The sequence below is a fragment of the Rhinolophus sinicus genome, linkage group LG03 (assembly GCF_036562045.2).
Source record: "Rhinolophus sinicus isolate RSC01 linkage group LG03, ASM3656204v1, whole genome shotgun sequence".
NCBI lineage: Eukaryota > Metazoa > Chordata > Mammalia > Chiroptera > Rhinolophidae > Rhinolophus > Rhinolophus sinicus.
The window spans coordinates 29,615,065-29,629,714 of NC_133753.1; the positions used below are offsets into that span (position 1 = coordinate 29,615,065).

Consider the following 14,650-nt stretch of genomic DNA (forward strand, 5'->3'; position numbering starts at 1 on the left):
GTTCTTGCACTGTATTTGAGATAATTGATCTTTTTCATTTAAACTTGTTGAGTCAGAACCTTAGTAACTTGCTGTCAAAGCCATGCTAAGCACAAGAGGTTGTGCCTCGTAAAGGGAATAACTTATCCAATTACGTAGCTATGGGGCGAGGTCTGTTGTATAGCATGCTAATGACCTCCCCCAGTGTTCATCACAGTATGCAAAGGTTATTTGAAAAGTGTGCAGGAAGAAGAGTGAAAAATAAAAAGATTATTAACAGGAAAGAAGCATCTGGAAGGTAAAGTGTATAAAATTTTGACTTATGACGTGTGTTCTGGGGCATCACTTAAACACGAGTGGCACTTCCTGCCTATAGTGTCTGGAGGTGAGGAGCTCTCCCTCGTACTGAGCATCAGTGCAGAGAACATGTTGATGGAAGATGAAGACGTGCCCGAGGTCTTCCCTGGCGCCCCCTCTGTGGAATCAGCTGAGGAACTGCTTGAACGGGTGTTTTTCACGTTAGTCTTGGTTATGGCTTTTCTACCAAGTTGAGGGGTATGGCTCACACCATTGAACTCATTTCCCCTTACTTTGTCTGAATATTTTAATGGTGAATGTTCAGAGGAAAGTTAGAACTGCTTCCAAATGCACTGACATGTAGTTTCATCCATAATGCAGGTACATTTTTATGAGAAGGAAAATTTCCTCCGACACTATTTGACAATTATATTTTACCTTCAGAACTAAGAGCCAAAATTCAGTTTAAACCCTAGTTGTGTCATAGATGTTATTTTTTAAAACGTCTTCCATGTCTAAGAAAGGAGTTACATGAATGCTTTCCTGTGGCAGGTTATCCTAAAAATGGCTATAATCTCGTCATGTAATTTTGGGACGATTATGATAGAATGACAATTGCGGTAGAGTTAGGACAGGATTCCTAGGTTAGAGTTGGGAAAATTTGAAATGAATTTTTCTATAACATTATAATTATTTTAGGTTGTTTAAAGCTCCAACACTGTTCTCTTTAATCGTGTCATACATTCCTTTACAACATTTAAAACAATTCTCTTCCCAACCTTTTCAGTCATCTTTGAGAAAGTTAATGACTGAAGTTATGTAACATAATTCAGGGCTCAGATATTTACCTGGATAAAAGTGCTCTCTAACATGGGAAGAGATACAAAAGGGGCATACTCTCCTCCATCCAACATATTCTGAAGATCTCTTGCACTGTGGGAGGGTGGGGCGCAGGGGGCACCTTGCTCACTGATCCTCGTGGCAGCCTTCCTGTCAGTCTCCTTCATTGCGCTTACACACCGACGTCAGAAAGTTGAGGAAGTGGAAACATAAGGAACAGATACAGAGAAAATTTAGTGTAACACTTAACTAGTCTCACTCGTTCATTCATTCAACAAATTTTATCAACATCTGTGATATACGAGGCACTGCCGTGGGCACTGGAGATACATGTGAACAGGACTGGTAAGACCCCTGCCTTCATGCAGCTTACACTCTATGGGGGAACAGAGAGTAAGCAAGTTTGAAAAAAAGATGTTGGATGATAAGGGCTTCCAAAGTCTCTAGAACAGATACACAGAACATAAAGTGCCTGGGTGTGGGGCTGGAAATACTAATTAATTAGGGGGGATAGGAAAGGCCTTGCAACATGGGCCCCGTGTCCCCCAAACATTATTTTTCTGTCTTCCTAATGAATGGTACCAGTACCCTTTCCATCATGCAGGGTTCTCAAGTCCTTTTTTATAAGTAGGGTATCAAGATTATGCTAAACTGAACCATTTCTTCCCGATCATTCACCCCTGACTGAGGTTTAGCTTGTGGTTGGGAGCTAAATAGTGGGTATCAGTGTAATCAATGACAGCATTCATCTCCAGCCCTCTCTGGAAACCACTTCAACAGACAACAATGGCTCTATGTCACTGGATTTTATCTTTCATCTACCAGAAATCACAGAATTCTAAGAGGGCAATGAGGCTCCAGAATGTAATTCTGTTCAAATGTTCAAAAGATCTCCCTTCCCTCTTCACAAACTTCATGCCAGTTAGAGGAAGAGTCCTTAACTGGCAAGCAGTGGCTCCTGTATACATATTTACACCTCAGTCCTTTCTCTGAGACTTTTTTTTTAACCCCTAACCCAAGCTGCTGGGTAAGTAGTGAACACGTCTCGTTGTTGTCCCAGCCAGGGCCGTGGGCAGAGACCACCACTGCCTGACGTGCTATGAGCAGATGACTGGGCAAGGCAGGTGTGGATATTCCCCACCAGACCTTCTGCTGGTGGTGACTCAGTGAATGTCCCCTTTTTGCGCATCTTACATATGAACATACGGAAAGTAAATGAGTCAAGATCACCAAGAAAGTAAAATAGTCTAGAGAAGCCAAAAGGTAAAAAGAATGAGACAAAAGAAACAGCATTTGGGAGAAAAGAAAAAAAAGAAAAAAAGGGAAGGGTAAAACAACAACAGTCACCTAAAACAGGGAGGATGAAAAATCACAATCAACAGAATTTATTTGGTGCTTGTTTATGTGGCAGGCAATAAAGGCTTTGCATGCCCTACCTCATTTCATTCTGGTAACACTATGAAGTAGCATTAGTAAGACGTTCATTTTATACACCATATCAATTAATGTTTGGAGAGGGCAAGGAAATTACCCAAGGTCACATAGCTTGCAAGTCCCCACAGCAAGAATCAGGCCCTTATAACCTGACTAGAGAAGTTTTTGTCATTGCTCAAGGTTCAATCCTGCTTTGTGTGCTTGGAAAACGGGTGTGAGTTGGCAAGGGTAGGAGGGGTCAGGATAGCTCAGGATGGATGGGAAGGAGGAAAAAGGAGGAGAACCAAAGAATACAGAAGACGTCCTTCCCTTCTTTTTCCTATTGCTGCCCCTTCCCGAACAATTTAATCCTAAATCCATTTGCTGGACGAGAGGCAGGAATCTGTAGTGGGGAGAATGGGGAACCATGGATCAGAACCCAAGGGAGGCAAGAAGAGGGCACTATTGCCAGGGGAAGGGGGGTGCAGCCCAGTGTAAGAACCTGGGTGAGAAGGGCACCCAAAAAAGAGAGAGGCTGGTGGAAGAGCTCGGTAATTGGTTACCTACAGGGGAATTGATCTAATAAAACAGGAGACCATGAGCTTCTATACTGATTTAAATAAGTGAATAAATTAAAAGTTTGATGAGGAACAGAATACTTATAGTTCAAACTGTTTCCCACCAGCATATTTATTAATTTCTAAGAGGAAAAAAGTAGCTTTACCGTGAAGAAGCCAGGCAGATACAGCTAATGAAGTGATTAGCAGACGCTATCAGGAAAGCGGCAAATCAGAACAGTACAGCACCCCAGAAGGTATCAGGGAGAAGCACGTGGCACCCTTCGGTGATACTCCTCCCAAAGATACATGACCTGAATTCCATCATTAGGAAACATCAGACAGATCCAAAGTGATGGACACTCTACAAAATAACTGGCTGTGATCTTAAAAAATGTCAAGTTCCATACACTGTTGGTGGGAATGCAGATTGGTGCAGCCGTTATGGAAGGCAGTGTGGAGGTTCCTCAAAAAATTATGAATAGAATTGCCATATGACCCAGCAATCCCTCTCCTGGGTATCTACCCAAAAAATCTGAAAACATTTAGAGATAAAGACACGTGTGCTCCAATGTTCATTGCAGCTTTGTTTACAGTGGCCAAGACATGGAAACAACCAAAATGTCCTTCGATAGATGAATGGATAAAGAAGTTGTGGTATATATACACAATGGAATACTATTCGGCAGTAAGAAAAGATGATATAAGAACATTTGTGACAACATGGATGGATCTTGAGAGTGTAATGCTGAGCGAAATAAGTCAGACAGAAAAAGCAGAGAACCGTGTGATTTCACTGATATGTGGTATATAAACCAAAAACAACAAAAGAACAAGACAAATAAATGAGAAACAGAAACTCATAGACACAGACGATAGTTTAGTGGTTACCAGAGGGTAAGGGGGGTGAGGGGTGGGAGATGAGGGTAAGGCGGATCAAATATATGGTGATGGAAGGAGAACTGACTCTGGGTGGTGAATACACAATGGGATTTATAGATGATGTAATACAGAATTGTACACCTGAAATCTATGTAATTTTACTAACAATTGTCACCCCAATAAATTAAAAAAAAAAAAAAAAGAATAAATCAGAAAAAAAAAAGTCAAGGTCATGAAAATCAAAGACAGACTGCAGCAATGTCCCAGACTGAAGGAGACTGAAGAGATGTAACAACGAAATGCAGTGTGTGGTTCTGAACTGGATCCTTAGCTGTGCAGCCATTATTGGGACAACTGGCAAGATCTGAACAGGTCTCAAGGATCAGAGGGTGGTAACAGGCAACGTTTGTGTCCTGATTTTGATGTTTCGGCTGTGCAGAAAAACATCCTTGGTTTCAGGAAACACAAACTAAAGTATTTCGGGATACAGGGCATCGAGTTGTAAAATTACTCTCACAAGTTTCAAGGAATATTTCTGTCAATTTGTGATTGTTTAAAAAATTAATGGGAATACTAATACAAGGAAACAGAGAGAGGAGAGGAGAGGAGAGGAGAGGAGAGGAGAGGAGAGGAGAGGAGAGGAGAGGAGAGGAGAGGAGAGGAGAGGAGAGGAGAGGAGAGGGAAGGAAGATGGATGAATTTTGAGGTTCAGGCCATGAGTGCAAAAAGCTCTATTTAGCCACTTCAGGTTTCCAAGGAGAGAGCTTTGCAACAGCAATGGAAGGATTTTCATAGTGATTGCATGGTTAGAAAAAAGCATATAATGGCCCGTTGTCATTTATGTATTCTCTCCTCCGTAACTTATCCAGTAGGACACGGTATTTATTCCATCATCACTCAGAGACACTAAACTGCCTTACAGAACCAGAGGACACAGTAAGTGCTCAAAATGTCAACTGGATTCTTTGTGGGCTCAAATATATGAGGATCTCCTGGAATAGGACAAGAAATCATTAGAAAACGGCCCTTTTTGATGAGAGCAAGGTGTAATTGAGGACGAAAAGCAAAAGTCAGCAACCTTTTGGGTCAGGCTTACAAACAATATCATAGCAACTGTTCACCCTTCATTTTCCAGAACAGCTGTGATTTCTTACACGTTTGCCCCGCTCAGCTCAGGCTCTCATATTAGTTCACGTGTTTCCTACTGAGTTCTAGAAAAGCTGATCATTACAAGCAGCATCTTTGGGACACTGACTTCCCAGAAGAAGGAAAGGGGAAAAGAAAGCCTGGAAAGTGAAGTAGAAAAAAAGGGAGAGAGAAAAGGGGAGAGAGAGAGAAAGGGAGAGAGAGAAAGGGAGGGAGACTGAGAGAGGGAGGGAGGAACAGAGAGCAAGAGAGAAAGTGAAGGAGAGGGCGACGGTGTAGTTCAGTATCATCTCATCTGTATGTATCACCGTTTCTTACCTCAATTCAGGGCCAAGCCACGATCCTCTCTTGGAGACAATGTTTTTAACTTTAGTTTGGGTTTCCTCCTTTTCCTGATGAAGTCTTTTGTGAAAGAAACAAAAATAGAAAATAAAGTGTATACAAAGGAAGAAAATTCCAATACTAATCCTTGCTTTTATTTCAAATGTGGGGTCCATGGCTGAGAAAGAATGCTTCTAGCTAAACTAGGCGGGGAAGTGGTCAGCGAGCTTTGAGCGTTCGTCTGTATGTGAGCTGAGCTGAGCTGTTGGCTATGATCTTAATCAGGGTCTTTTGTGAGTGGAACCAGGCAGTCATGAGGCCAAAGCTCACAGCTGACCTGAAACTGCCAAACAGTGAAATCCTGGGCTGCTGTGGCCAACGAGGATATGGGATAATGTGCAAAGGAAGTAATGTAGACTCACATAACCTTTGTGCAATGGAGGGTTGTAAGAAGCCTGAGAGTTATTTTCTTTCTGTGCATAAGCCAGCGTAGCCTAAACAATGCTCTGCCTTCCCAGCTGCTAGTTGTTGTACGCGTGTACGTACTTACATATGCCTACGCTCACTATTTTGTCACTTGTGGATAGTTCTCACATCATATTGTGAATACAGTCACTATCGACATTGTTTCTCCTCTCCATAAAATTCTGACTTAACGTCTTCAGGAATACCTGGACCAGGTGAACTACAACTATAGTTGCCATCAGAACTCAAGTGACATCGGCCAGGATGGAAACCGGTATGGTGGGGATATAATGGATTCTGGAGTCAGACACATCCAGGTTTCTATTTTGTCTCTTGTGACCTTGGACCATGTTACTAAACATCTCTGAGCTCAATTTCCTCATCTATAAAATGAGGATAAAACTACCCAACTCAATGCAGTGTTGGGATGACTGAATGCGCTGATGTGTAGAAAGCACCAAACTCTGTGGCTGTCACAGTGAGCACCGAAATGGTGCTTGTGTATCTACCACACCGGACCCTGTGTCAAAAAGTATAATCTACCCAGCATTTGTGGGGCTGAGTTCCCTCCTGATCACAGCGTTTCATATTCCCCAAATTTCATCCATTTTAAGAAACGTCATTCCTCTGCTGAACAACTCTGAAATGGAATGTGGTTGTCCTTTGGCTGCACACACACAAACTTAATCGTGGTGGTTCATAGTAAATTATGTACATCGATTGTACTACATGGGTTGCATTTAATTACTATTTCAAATGTGTTCCCAATGGGTACCTGGAAACCTTTTGTTCACACCTTCTGGTGAGATTAAGACAATTCCAGGACAAAACTTGCAGAATGTATGTCCGAGGCTCGGAAGAAGGTCCCAGAGCCTAGAGTAGAGCATTCCTTTAAGAAATGCACAGAGGATTGTGGCACAGAGGACGACAGGCAGATAATGTGTGGACAAATTCTAATAAGAAAGCATTGAATTATGAAATTAGCAGCTTTTTTCTTTCTCAGTCGTTCATAAAATAATGGTATATCTTATAATTAACGGATCTTAGATTTGATGAAATGCAGTAGTCAACTCTTGCTCATCCAGAAGTGGGTGCTAAAGTTCAGTTTTGAAAAAAATTTACTCTGATACACTGACAACATCCACACACCGGAGGGTATGTCTAGTGTTTACAAACACGTGCTGATCAGTAGATGCCTCACGGCCACTGGGAACAGGGAGCACCCCTTTCCAGCACAGTGCTTATGTGGCTTCCAGGGTCCCTTGGATATGAGAACATCCCCCCAGAGAGCAATCAGTGGATGATCTCCCAGGGCAGCAGATGCAGCTGTGGATTTAGGGCCATGACCAGGGAGGAGGAAATGAGAGGAAGGGAAGGGCTTCGGCAGATTTGCAGCTACGGCTGGACCTTGCCCCTCTCATCCCCTTCGAACCCTGAAACAAAGGGGAGGTCAGCTAAGGAGCAGAAAATGTAACAGAATCTTTTATCGTCTCTGATGTGATTGTATTTTTGCTTTTAAACATTTGTTCTGGAATTATTTTGACACCTTTGGATTATGAGTATAGATGGTAAATGGGTGCTGAATTTTAGCTAGTTTTGTTTTAACTGTGACTTGAGATGATCAATCTGTACATTGCAAGGCCCTCCCCCCATCCCACCAATTATCCTGGTTAATTAGTCAAGACTGCACCATTCCTAAGACATAAATTGTTCTGTGAAACCAATCTTGGCTACACACATACACAACACCACGCATTTTGTCAATGGTCCAAAAGCAGGGTCAGCTCTTAAATGAACTATATTAGGTTAGTTCTCAATACCTAGGGACGGTATTAAAAGTTTTGGTATATATCTATATATCGCGCTCTCTCTCTCTCTCTCTCTCTCTCTCTCTCTCTCTCTCTATATATATATATATATATATATATATATATATATATATATATATATATATATATATATATGTCTTTCCAGTCTTACAAACATATGTACATAAATGTGTATTACATATTGCCTGTAACAGATACTCATATTTTCCCATAACATTAAATCAACAGTTATGATGAAGACCTATTTGGAATATCACAATCTGTTGTAAGATGTGCCAGAATTAATTGTGCCCCATGGTTAACAGATGTTTGAGAAATTACTTTTTCTCAAAAAGCAGATGATTCCAGGTTCTCACTCAGAGCTCCCCGTGCTCTGCTGTGCTCTCTGTGGGAGATCAGAAAAGAGCAGCAGACAGCCAGCCAGCTCACAGCCCCCTCCACCCCCCACCCCATGAACAGCCCTTACTGAGATGTTGTTAGTTTTGGTGATTCAGAATAACTCCAATTCGTGTGGGCAGGACTTTCACAGATAGTTCTGTCTTTCTAATAATTTTATCTATGGGTCAGTTTTTAATATAGGCTTACTGAGATATAATTTATATATCATCAACTTCACTCATTTAAAGGGTATAGTTCAGTGATTTTTAGCATATCTACAGAATGGTATAACCATCACTATGCTCTAACGAGAATGTTTTCACCATTATCCATGGATAAATTTTTAATAAGGGTACATTTATGTCTCTCTTCTGTCACCTTGTGACTGTTGCATATCAGAGAATGATATGACCATAGCCTTTATGAAGAAAAGTCAGAGCAGTGAGATGTCGCAAGTGAAATTTGCAATAATGTTATTCATATTAATAAGCTGAACATTTGTAGGTTCTATATAAATATTTTCAAAATAAAGCAAGGCTTATTTTTGCGAATTCTCTATGAAAGTTCGTATGGTCTTGCTTTATATTGCATGAGCAGTATAGGTCTACAATATAAAACTCATAAATAAAAACTAAAATTTAGCATTAAAAATAGATTAATCACATTCAAGAACCAAAGACTGTATATATTATGGAATGACAATAAATACATGTTGAGTGGATATGTGAATTAAAGCAGAGAAGAAAGCAGGGCTGCTTCAGGCCATTGCGGGAACACAAAGCTAGCTTCATTTCACGGATACACAGAATCTTTTGTTGTAATCTATTCTACCAGGACTGTGTATCGGTTTTCACAATCACAGTTTATATTTTTCCAATAATTTGTGCCTTTCACTAGGCCCATTGAATGTCCTACACATCTAATTCAGCGAGCAAAATGCAGAGCAATATTGTAGGTAGGGCTTTAGCTGTGCTGCCAGGCAAGGCGGGTGGAAAGGAATCTGGTTCTACTTGAGATGGACTCCAACTTATCTTACCCGTTGCAGAATCTTTACATTCTTTGCTATTTCTCCTAATTAGTACTCTTTTCTCCTTGTTAATCCTCCTTTTTTTCAACTCTGAGTGCAGATTAATTCAGCAGGTATCTACACCAGGGTTCACTTTTCTGCTGAATTATAGCATACTTTTCATTTGAAAAAGCACTGGCGGCTACTTTTAGTTAAAAGAAAAGGTAGAGAGATTCCATATTAAGTCTGACTACAGACCAGAAGCCAATGCCAGTGGTTTAATGGGGAATCTAAGCAGAGAAGCCGTGAGCTGTATACACTTCAGGGGTGGAACTACTTCGGCTTTGCTCTGGACTTTCCATGATGTCACCAGGCCTTCCCCATCTGGGTACGGTTCCAAGGATGACCAAGGGAGGCTCCATTAGGGCAAAGGACAGAGTCAATGTGAGGAACGCTCACCCAGTGGTGGTGGGATGTCTTCATTTTCCCAGGAATAAATAGAGTCCTGGGGAATTTTTTGGAATCCTGACAGCTTGGGTTTTAATGGAAATTGGGACTGGGAGGGAGTGCGAGTCCAGGAGCCAGCCCAAAAGTGTTTCCGTCAGCTTTTCTGACTGCCTAATTCAGAGGAGTGTCTATAAAGGCCCATAAAATGTTCCCTGTATTTGCTATTTACCATTCCCATGTGGTGTTTTCCCCAGATATTTTATTATAAAAAATTTTCAAACCTATTGCAAAGTTGAAAGTATTCTGTAGTGACCACCCATATACTGACCAGCTAGAATCTCTTGTCTTTTTTCTTTTACGTGTGTTATTTCTGGAATTACATGAAACCTTTTAAATGGTGCTTCTTACCCGTCACCTGTTCAAGCTGTTCTCTGTGATACTCGGTGCTTTGAGGGTAGTTCTTCATAGCACTTTGAAGCAGAGCATTTCCTTAGATGATTTTTTTCTAAGCTACTTAACACACTAATAAACACTTTTAGGATTGGTCCATCACAATCCTAGGTTGCAATTCTGATGACACCTTTGAGAAGCTCTGACTATTGTGGCCTCTTCTCTCTTGACAATGGGACCTGCAACTAAACTTTCAGCTTTAAATAGGAAATCTGTTCTCGATTTTCTCTCCTATTTGAATAATTAAAAACTACTGTCTTCCCACAAATTCATTCAATTCTCAGTCACTTATGGAAGAAAATTGGGGTAAAAGTTTGAAAAATCAAAATTTAAAAGATAATTTACAAAACTTGTTTTTATTTCCATTTCAAACTCTCAATGAAATTATTTTTAAGAAATTCAGTAACCAGATGTTGTTTCTGAGTTTTGGTTACGGTACAAGAAATGAAACTAGAAGGAAAAGAAGAAGATAAAAAAGAAAATAGACATCTTGTCCTTGACGCATTAGAAATTCATTGAACTATCCACTTCCTTCTCCCTCAGATTCACACCCAAATTGCAGTAACCAGAGATTCACTTACATAGAGGAGAGGCCGAAATAGACCTCCAGAGGTCTCCTGGATGGATACTAGGACATTAGTCTCCGAATAGCACCTTCCGGTTCTTAACATTTCTTTGGCAGAATGTGTTTGTCTACATAACCACAAGGCAGGCAACTAACCACTTAGTACAGAAGCACAGAGGCCAGGCTGCTCTGTGCATTGTTCTATTGCTCCTGCATCACAATGGGCTGGTAGAGTCTCTGAAGTAAGAGATGAGCCCTGCCTGGGAAGGAGCAGCCTGAAGGTCTGTCTCTGAGAGGCAGCATGGCCCGATTTCCAGTGGAGTCCAGATGGCTCAGGAGAGGTAGTTCTGAAGTGTAACGCTTCCTTGGAGAGAAAAGTCAGTTTAGCAGTAGAATCACCGTGGAAAAGATACCATGCTGAGAGAGTTGAAAACACTTTACATCATTATTCAACGAATAATTTATCATTCAGTCTCCCTATAGCCCGGTTTTCAGAGACTTAAATGGAAAAACTTCAAAAGAACGTGGCTTTGTTAGAGGGCAGAGGCCTCTTTATCTTCGTACCTCCAGCGTCTCATGTACCCTGGACAAAGGCTGTAGTAGGCACTCAGGAATAGTGGGGTGACTGTAAATAAATACATCGTATTCTCTCTGAAGGTATTTTCTCTTGACCTCATGTGATTAGGTAACTGTCTTTGTGGCTTTTCTGTGTGGTTATGCGGTTCTTCCCTATCACATCATCCTTCTTTCCCTTTTGTGCTGCAGTCAAGGGCTGGAGACACCCACCTGTGTAGCTACCGTCTCACCTGCTCATGAGGATGGGAGGGCACGAGGGGGCCTGGGGGGCGTGTATCACCTTGGTGAATTCACTTCCTTTGAGTCAGCATATTCTAGACTGAAACACTTGCTCTTAACCAGGCCTAGAGAATATTCAGTCTCTCAGAATAAACATGAACTCTCCGAGTTTTTGAGAGGATGATTGTGTTCCTATTTTCTCAAGAACTATAACTTCCATTTGGGATCAGGTGTTGGTGTGAGGGAGACCCCCTCATCCTTTCTCACAGGGTGCATATCAGGCAGTTTTCCCAGAAGCAGGGTCACATGCCAGTTACATAAATTGACCATTTAATGGCACCAAGCTCTGGTGATAGCTCTCCACGAATAACTGGCTCAGCCTGCAGGCCTCTCTTTGCAGTCTCCTTACTTTTGCCTCAGACATTGCTTTCCTGTCTTGTATCCTGAATGCCCTTTCGGATGGATACACTCGTCCTCTAGTCATCTGACTGCCACGGACTGGACTTCCAGTCACCCATTTCTTCTGTTAGCACATTTATTGCATGATCGTCACTTGCCGTGTCCCTGTTCTTCCTCCATCAGGGCCTGGAAACATTTGTGCATACATCTGAATTTCATTTCTTCTAAGGTGAGGGTATTAATTTTATTAGCTTGATAAAATTCTTTGATATTATCTCCCTTTCATTTTTGTTGAGGCTACTGGTATATTAAAAAGTGAAGAAATAGCAGGAGGAAATAAAATTCATGGTATATTTTAAACAATTACTTTTAAAATATCAATGCTTTTAAACATGCACAGAATATAAAACCTTATATACGACTTCATTTGGAGACGTTGCCACAAGTCGGCACTTGAGGCTCTCTGTCGAAGTGAAAAGTCCAGGACCAATTAGCCCTCTGTCCTTGTCCCTTATGAGACGCGCCCGCTTGCTCGTGCCTGCATGGGGTCTGCTCTGCTGCATGCACTAAGCTTGAGATAAGAAGTTTTCCTGTCAGGATCTGTCTCTGGTTCCTTGGTGAGTCAAGGTCAGTTCTGTTGGTCAGTTCAGCTCCGAGTACCTATTGTTTACTGGGCACCATGCCATGCTGGGGCTACAAAGTAAACAATCTCTGCCTCAAGGAATTTACTGTCAAGTGGGGGGAGGGGTCATGTAAGCAGATTATTCCAATGAGATGCAATGATAAGTGGGAGCATAGATGAGGGGCACTTAGTCCAATTTGGGGATTTAGGGAAGGGTTTCTGGAGTAGTTAACATCCAAGCTAAATCTTGAAAGATAAACCAGCCTGAGCGAAGGCATTGAGGCATAAAATGACATGGTTTGAAGGGGTACTTGCAAATGGTCTGGTGTTACATCAAGTTGAAGAGGGAAAAAAATGAAGTCGGAGGAGGGGAGGGGCTTGAAGAGGGCTTTGAGTGCCCTAGTGGGGGCTTGGACCTCATCTGTTACAGCAGTGTCCTAATGAAGACTTTTATACAGAGATTTATGGCCTGGATCGATTATTCTGGTAGCAGCATGAAGGATGGATTGGACAGGGCAACAGTAGAGGCACAGAGACCAAGGTGGTAGCAGTAGGAATGGAAAATAAAGGGTTAATTTAGGTACTATTAGTGGATAGAATTTGGTGACTAACTGGATATAGGGAGTGACAAGAAAGAATGACTCAGAGGTTTCCGGTTTGGAATGTGGGTAAATGGTGGTGTCGTTAACCAGAAAAGAAAATATAGGCAGAGGAACAGGTGTAGGAGGCAGAGAGAACGAGTTCCTTGTTTGTTGGAACACTTGTCTAGCATGTTGCCTTGTATTCAACGGGTGTACAGTAAATAGATTAAACCTTCACTGGCTTCCCAATGCTCTTAGAATGTGTAACATATATCATACGTTGTGTGTGTGTGTGTATTAATATTACACCCAAAAGCCTATACATCTGTGAGCATGATCTGGCTCCCCGCTCCCTCATCATACTTCTGGCTCCTTTCTGATGTCGTCTTCTTTAAGCTCTTTCCTTTGTCTGAAATGCAGCTCTCTCAACTCTTAACATGTGGGGCTTATTTTCATTCTTCAGATCTGGGTTCAAAAGTTACCTGTTTAGAGAGCCCTTCCGTCGTCACTTGACAAGTGATTCTCTCTCAGCTTCAAATCCGCCATCGCATTCTGCATTGCGGTGCTGGGGCGGGAACTCTGCAAACTACATTTCTTTCGCCAGCCGACTTTCCTGTTAGGTTCAACAGTAGGTTGCATTAGACGACAGGGAGCTTTGAAAGCAGAGGGAGGGAAGAAGGGACTTGTGTTCCTTCCTGTTTACTTTTTGTTTCTGTCAGTGTCACCCTGGCAACAGCAACTGGTTCTAGACTTTTTCTCCCCCTCTCAGAATCAGCAGCTGGGCAGTGCCCTCTCCTTAGATGATCGAGTCCCAGCTCCAAAGGGTCCAAACTCTGAGTTAGTTTCTGATTAATCGAACTTCTCCCGCCCACCTCCCCAGTCCTAGTTGTGGTAGTTGCTTTCTACAGTTATTGTCTCTGACATCTTAATGTTTCCTTTGTGCTTTTCCAGGTCTCCAACACCTATTTAACGTATTCTTACATTAAAGTCCCTTAGTGTGATTTCTGCCTTTTTAAATAGCTGGACCCTGACACAATAACTGAGTATGATTTAGGCCTCTACCCAGTTACTCTCTAACATATCATTGCATTTCTGCATAGACTTCATAATCTGTACATACAAAAAATTTTATTTTCTTTCTCATAATCTATCTCCTCCAGTTGGACAGTAGAGTCTGTCTCATTCATCACTGTATATCCTCAGTGCCTAGCATGGAGACTGGCATATTGTAGGAACTTAAAAAATGCTTGTTTAATACATTACTGAATTATTACAAGACTACAGGAGAAATATTGGTAACTGACCATACAAAATGGCCAGAATTGAGCAATTCTTTAGTCGTTTGGTTCTAGGCCAAGTTATTGATGAACTCTGTAATATGTAACTCTCTGTTATAGAGAATCGAGCTTAATACTTCTTGTAAGAATGTTAAAATGCAATGTATTATTTGACTTAGATCCATCATCATTGGATGATACATAATTTATTTGCTTTAAATTCTGCATTTACATAAATCTTCACTTTCTGTAATTGGCAATAATAATGACTTACCTTGTTAGGATTTCATGAAGATCAAGAGTTGGTTATGGGTTAGAGCCACAGTTTTGTTGGTTACAAATAATTTAAAAAATGAAAGCCATCCAAAGAATTCACTTTCTGTAACACACAACATCACTTA

At 41.4% G+C, this 14,650-nt stretch overlaps 1 protein-coding gene across 2 annotated transcripts in view; it reads right to left on the reverse strand.

The window, feature by feature from the left end:
• Positions 1-14,418, reverse strand: part of GARIN2 (golgi associated RAB2 interactor family member 2) — a 33,039-nt gene extending 18,621 nt beyond the window's left edge. The window contains exons 1-3 of one of the 2 annotated variants that reach the window (XM_019733294.2): positions 13,455-14,418; positions 5,433-5,516; positions 1,125-1,287 (exon numbers count right to left, since the gene is read on the reverse strand). In XM_019733294.2, coding sequence (XP_019588853.2) covers positions 1,125-1,283 — 159 coding nt within the window. In that variant the 5' untranslated portion in view covers positions 1,284-1,287; positions 5,433-5,516; positions 13,455-14,418. Of the gene's footprint in view, positions 1-1,124; positions 1,325-5,432; positions 5,517-13,454 lie in introns of those variants that run through there. The other variant, XM_074327328.1, reaches the window with a different exon arrangement.
• Positions 14,419-14,650: the final 232 nt, after the last annotated feature.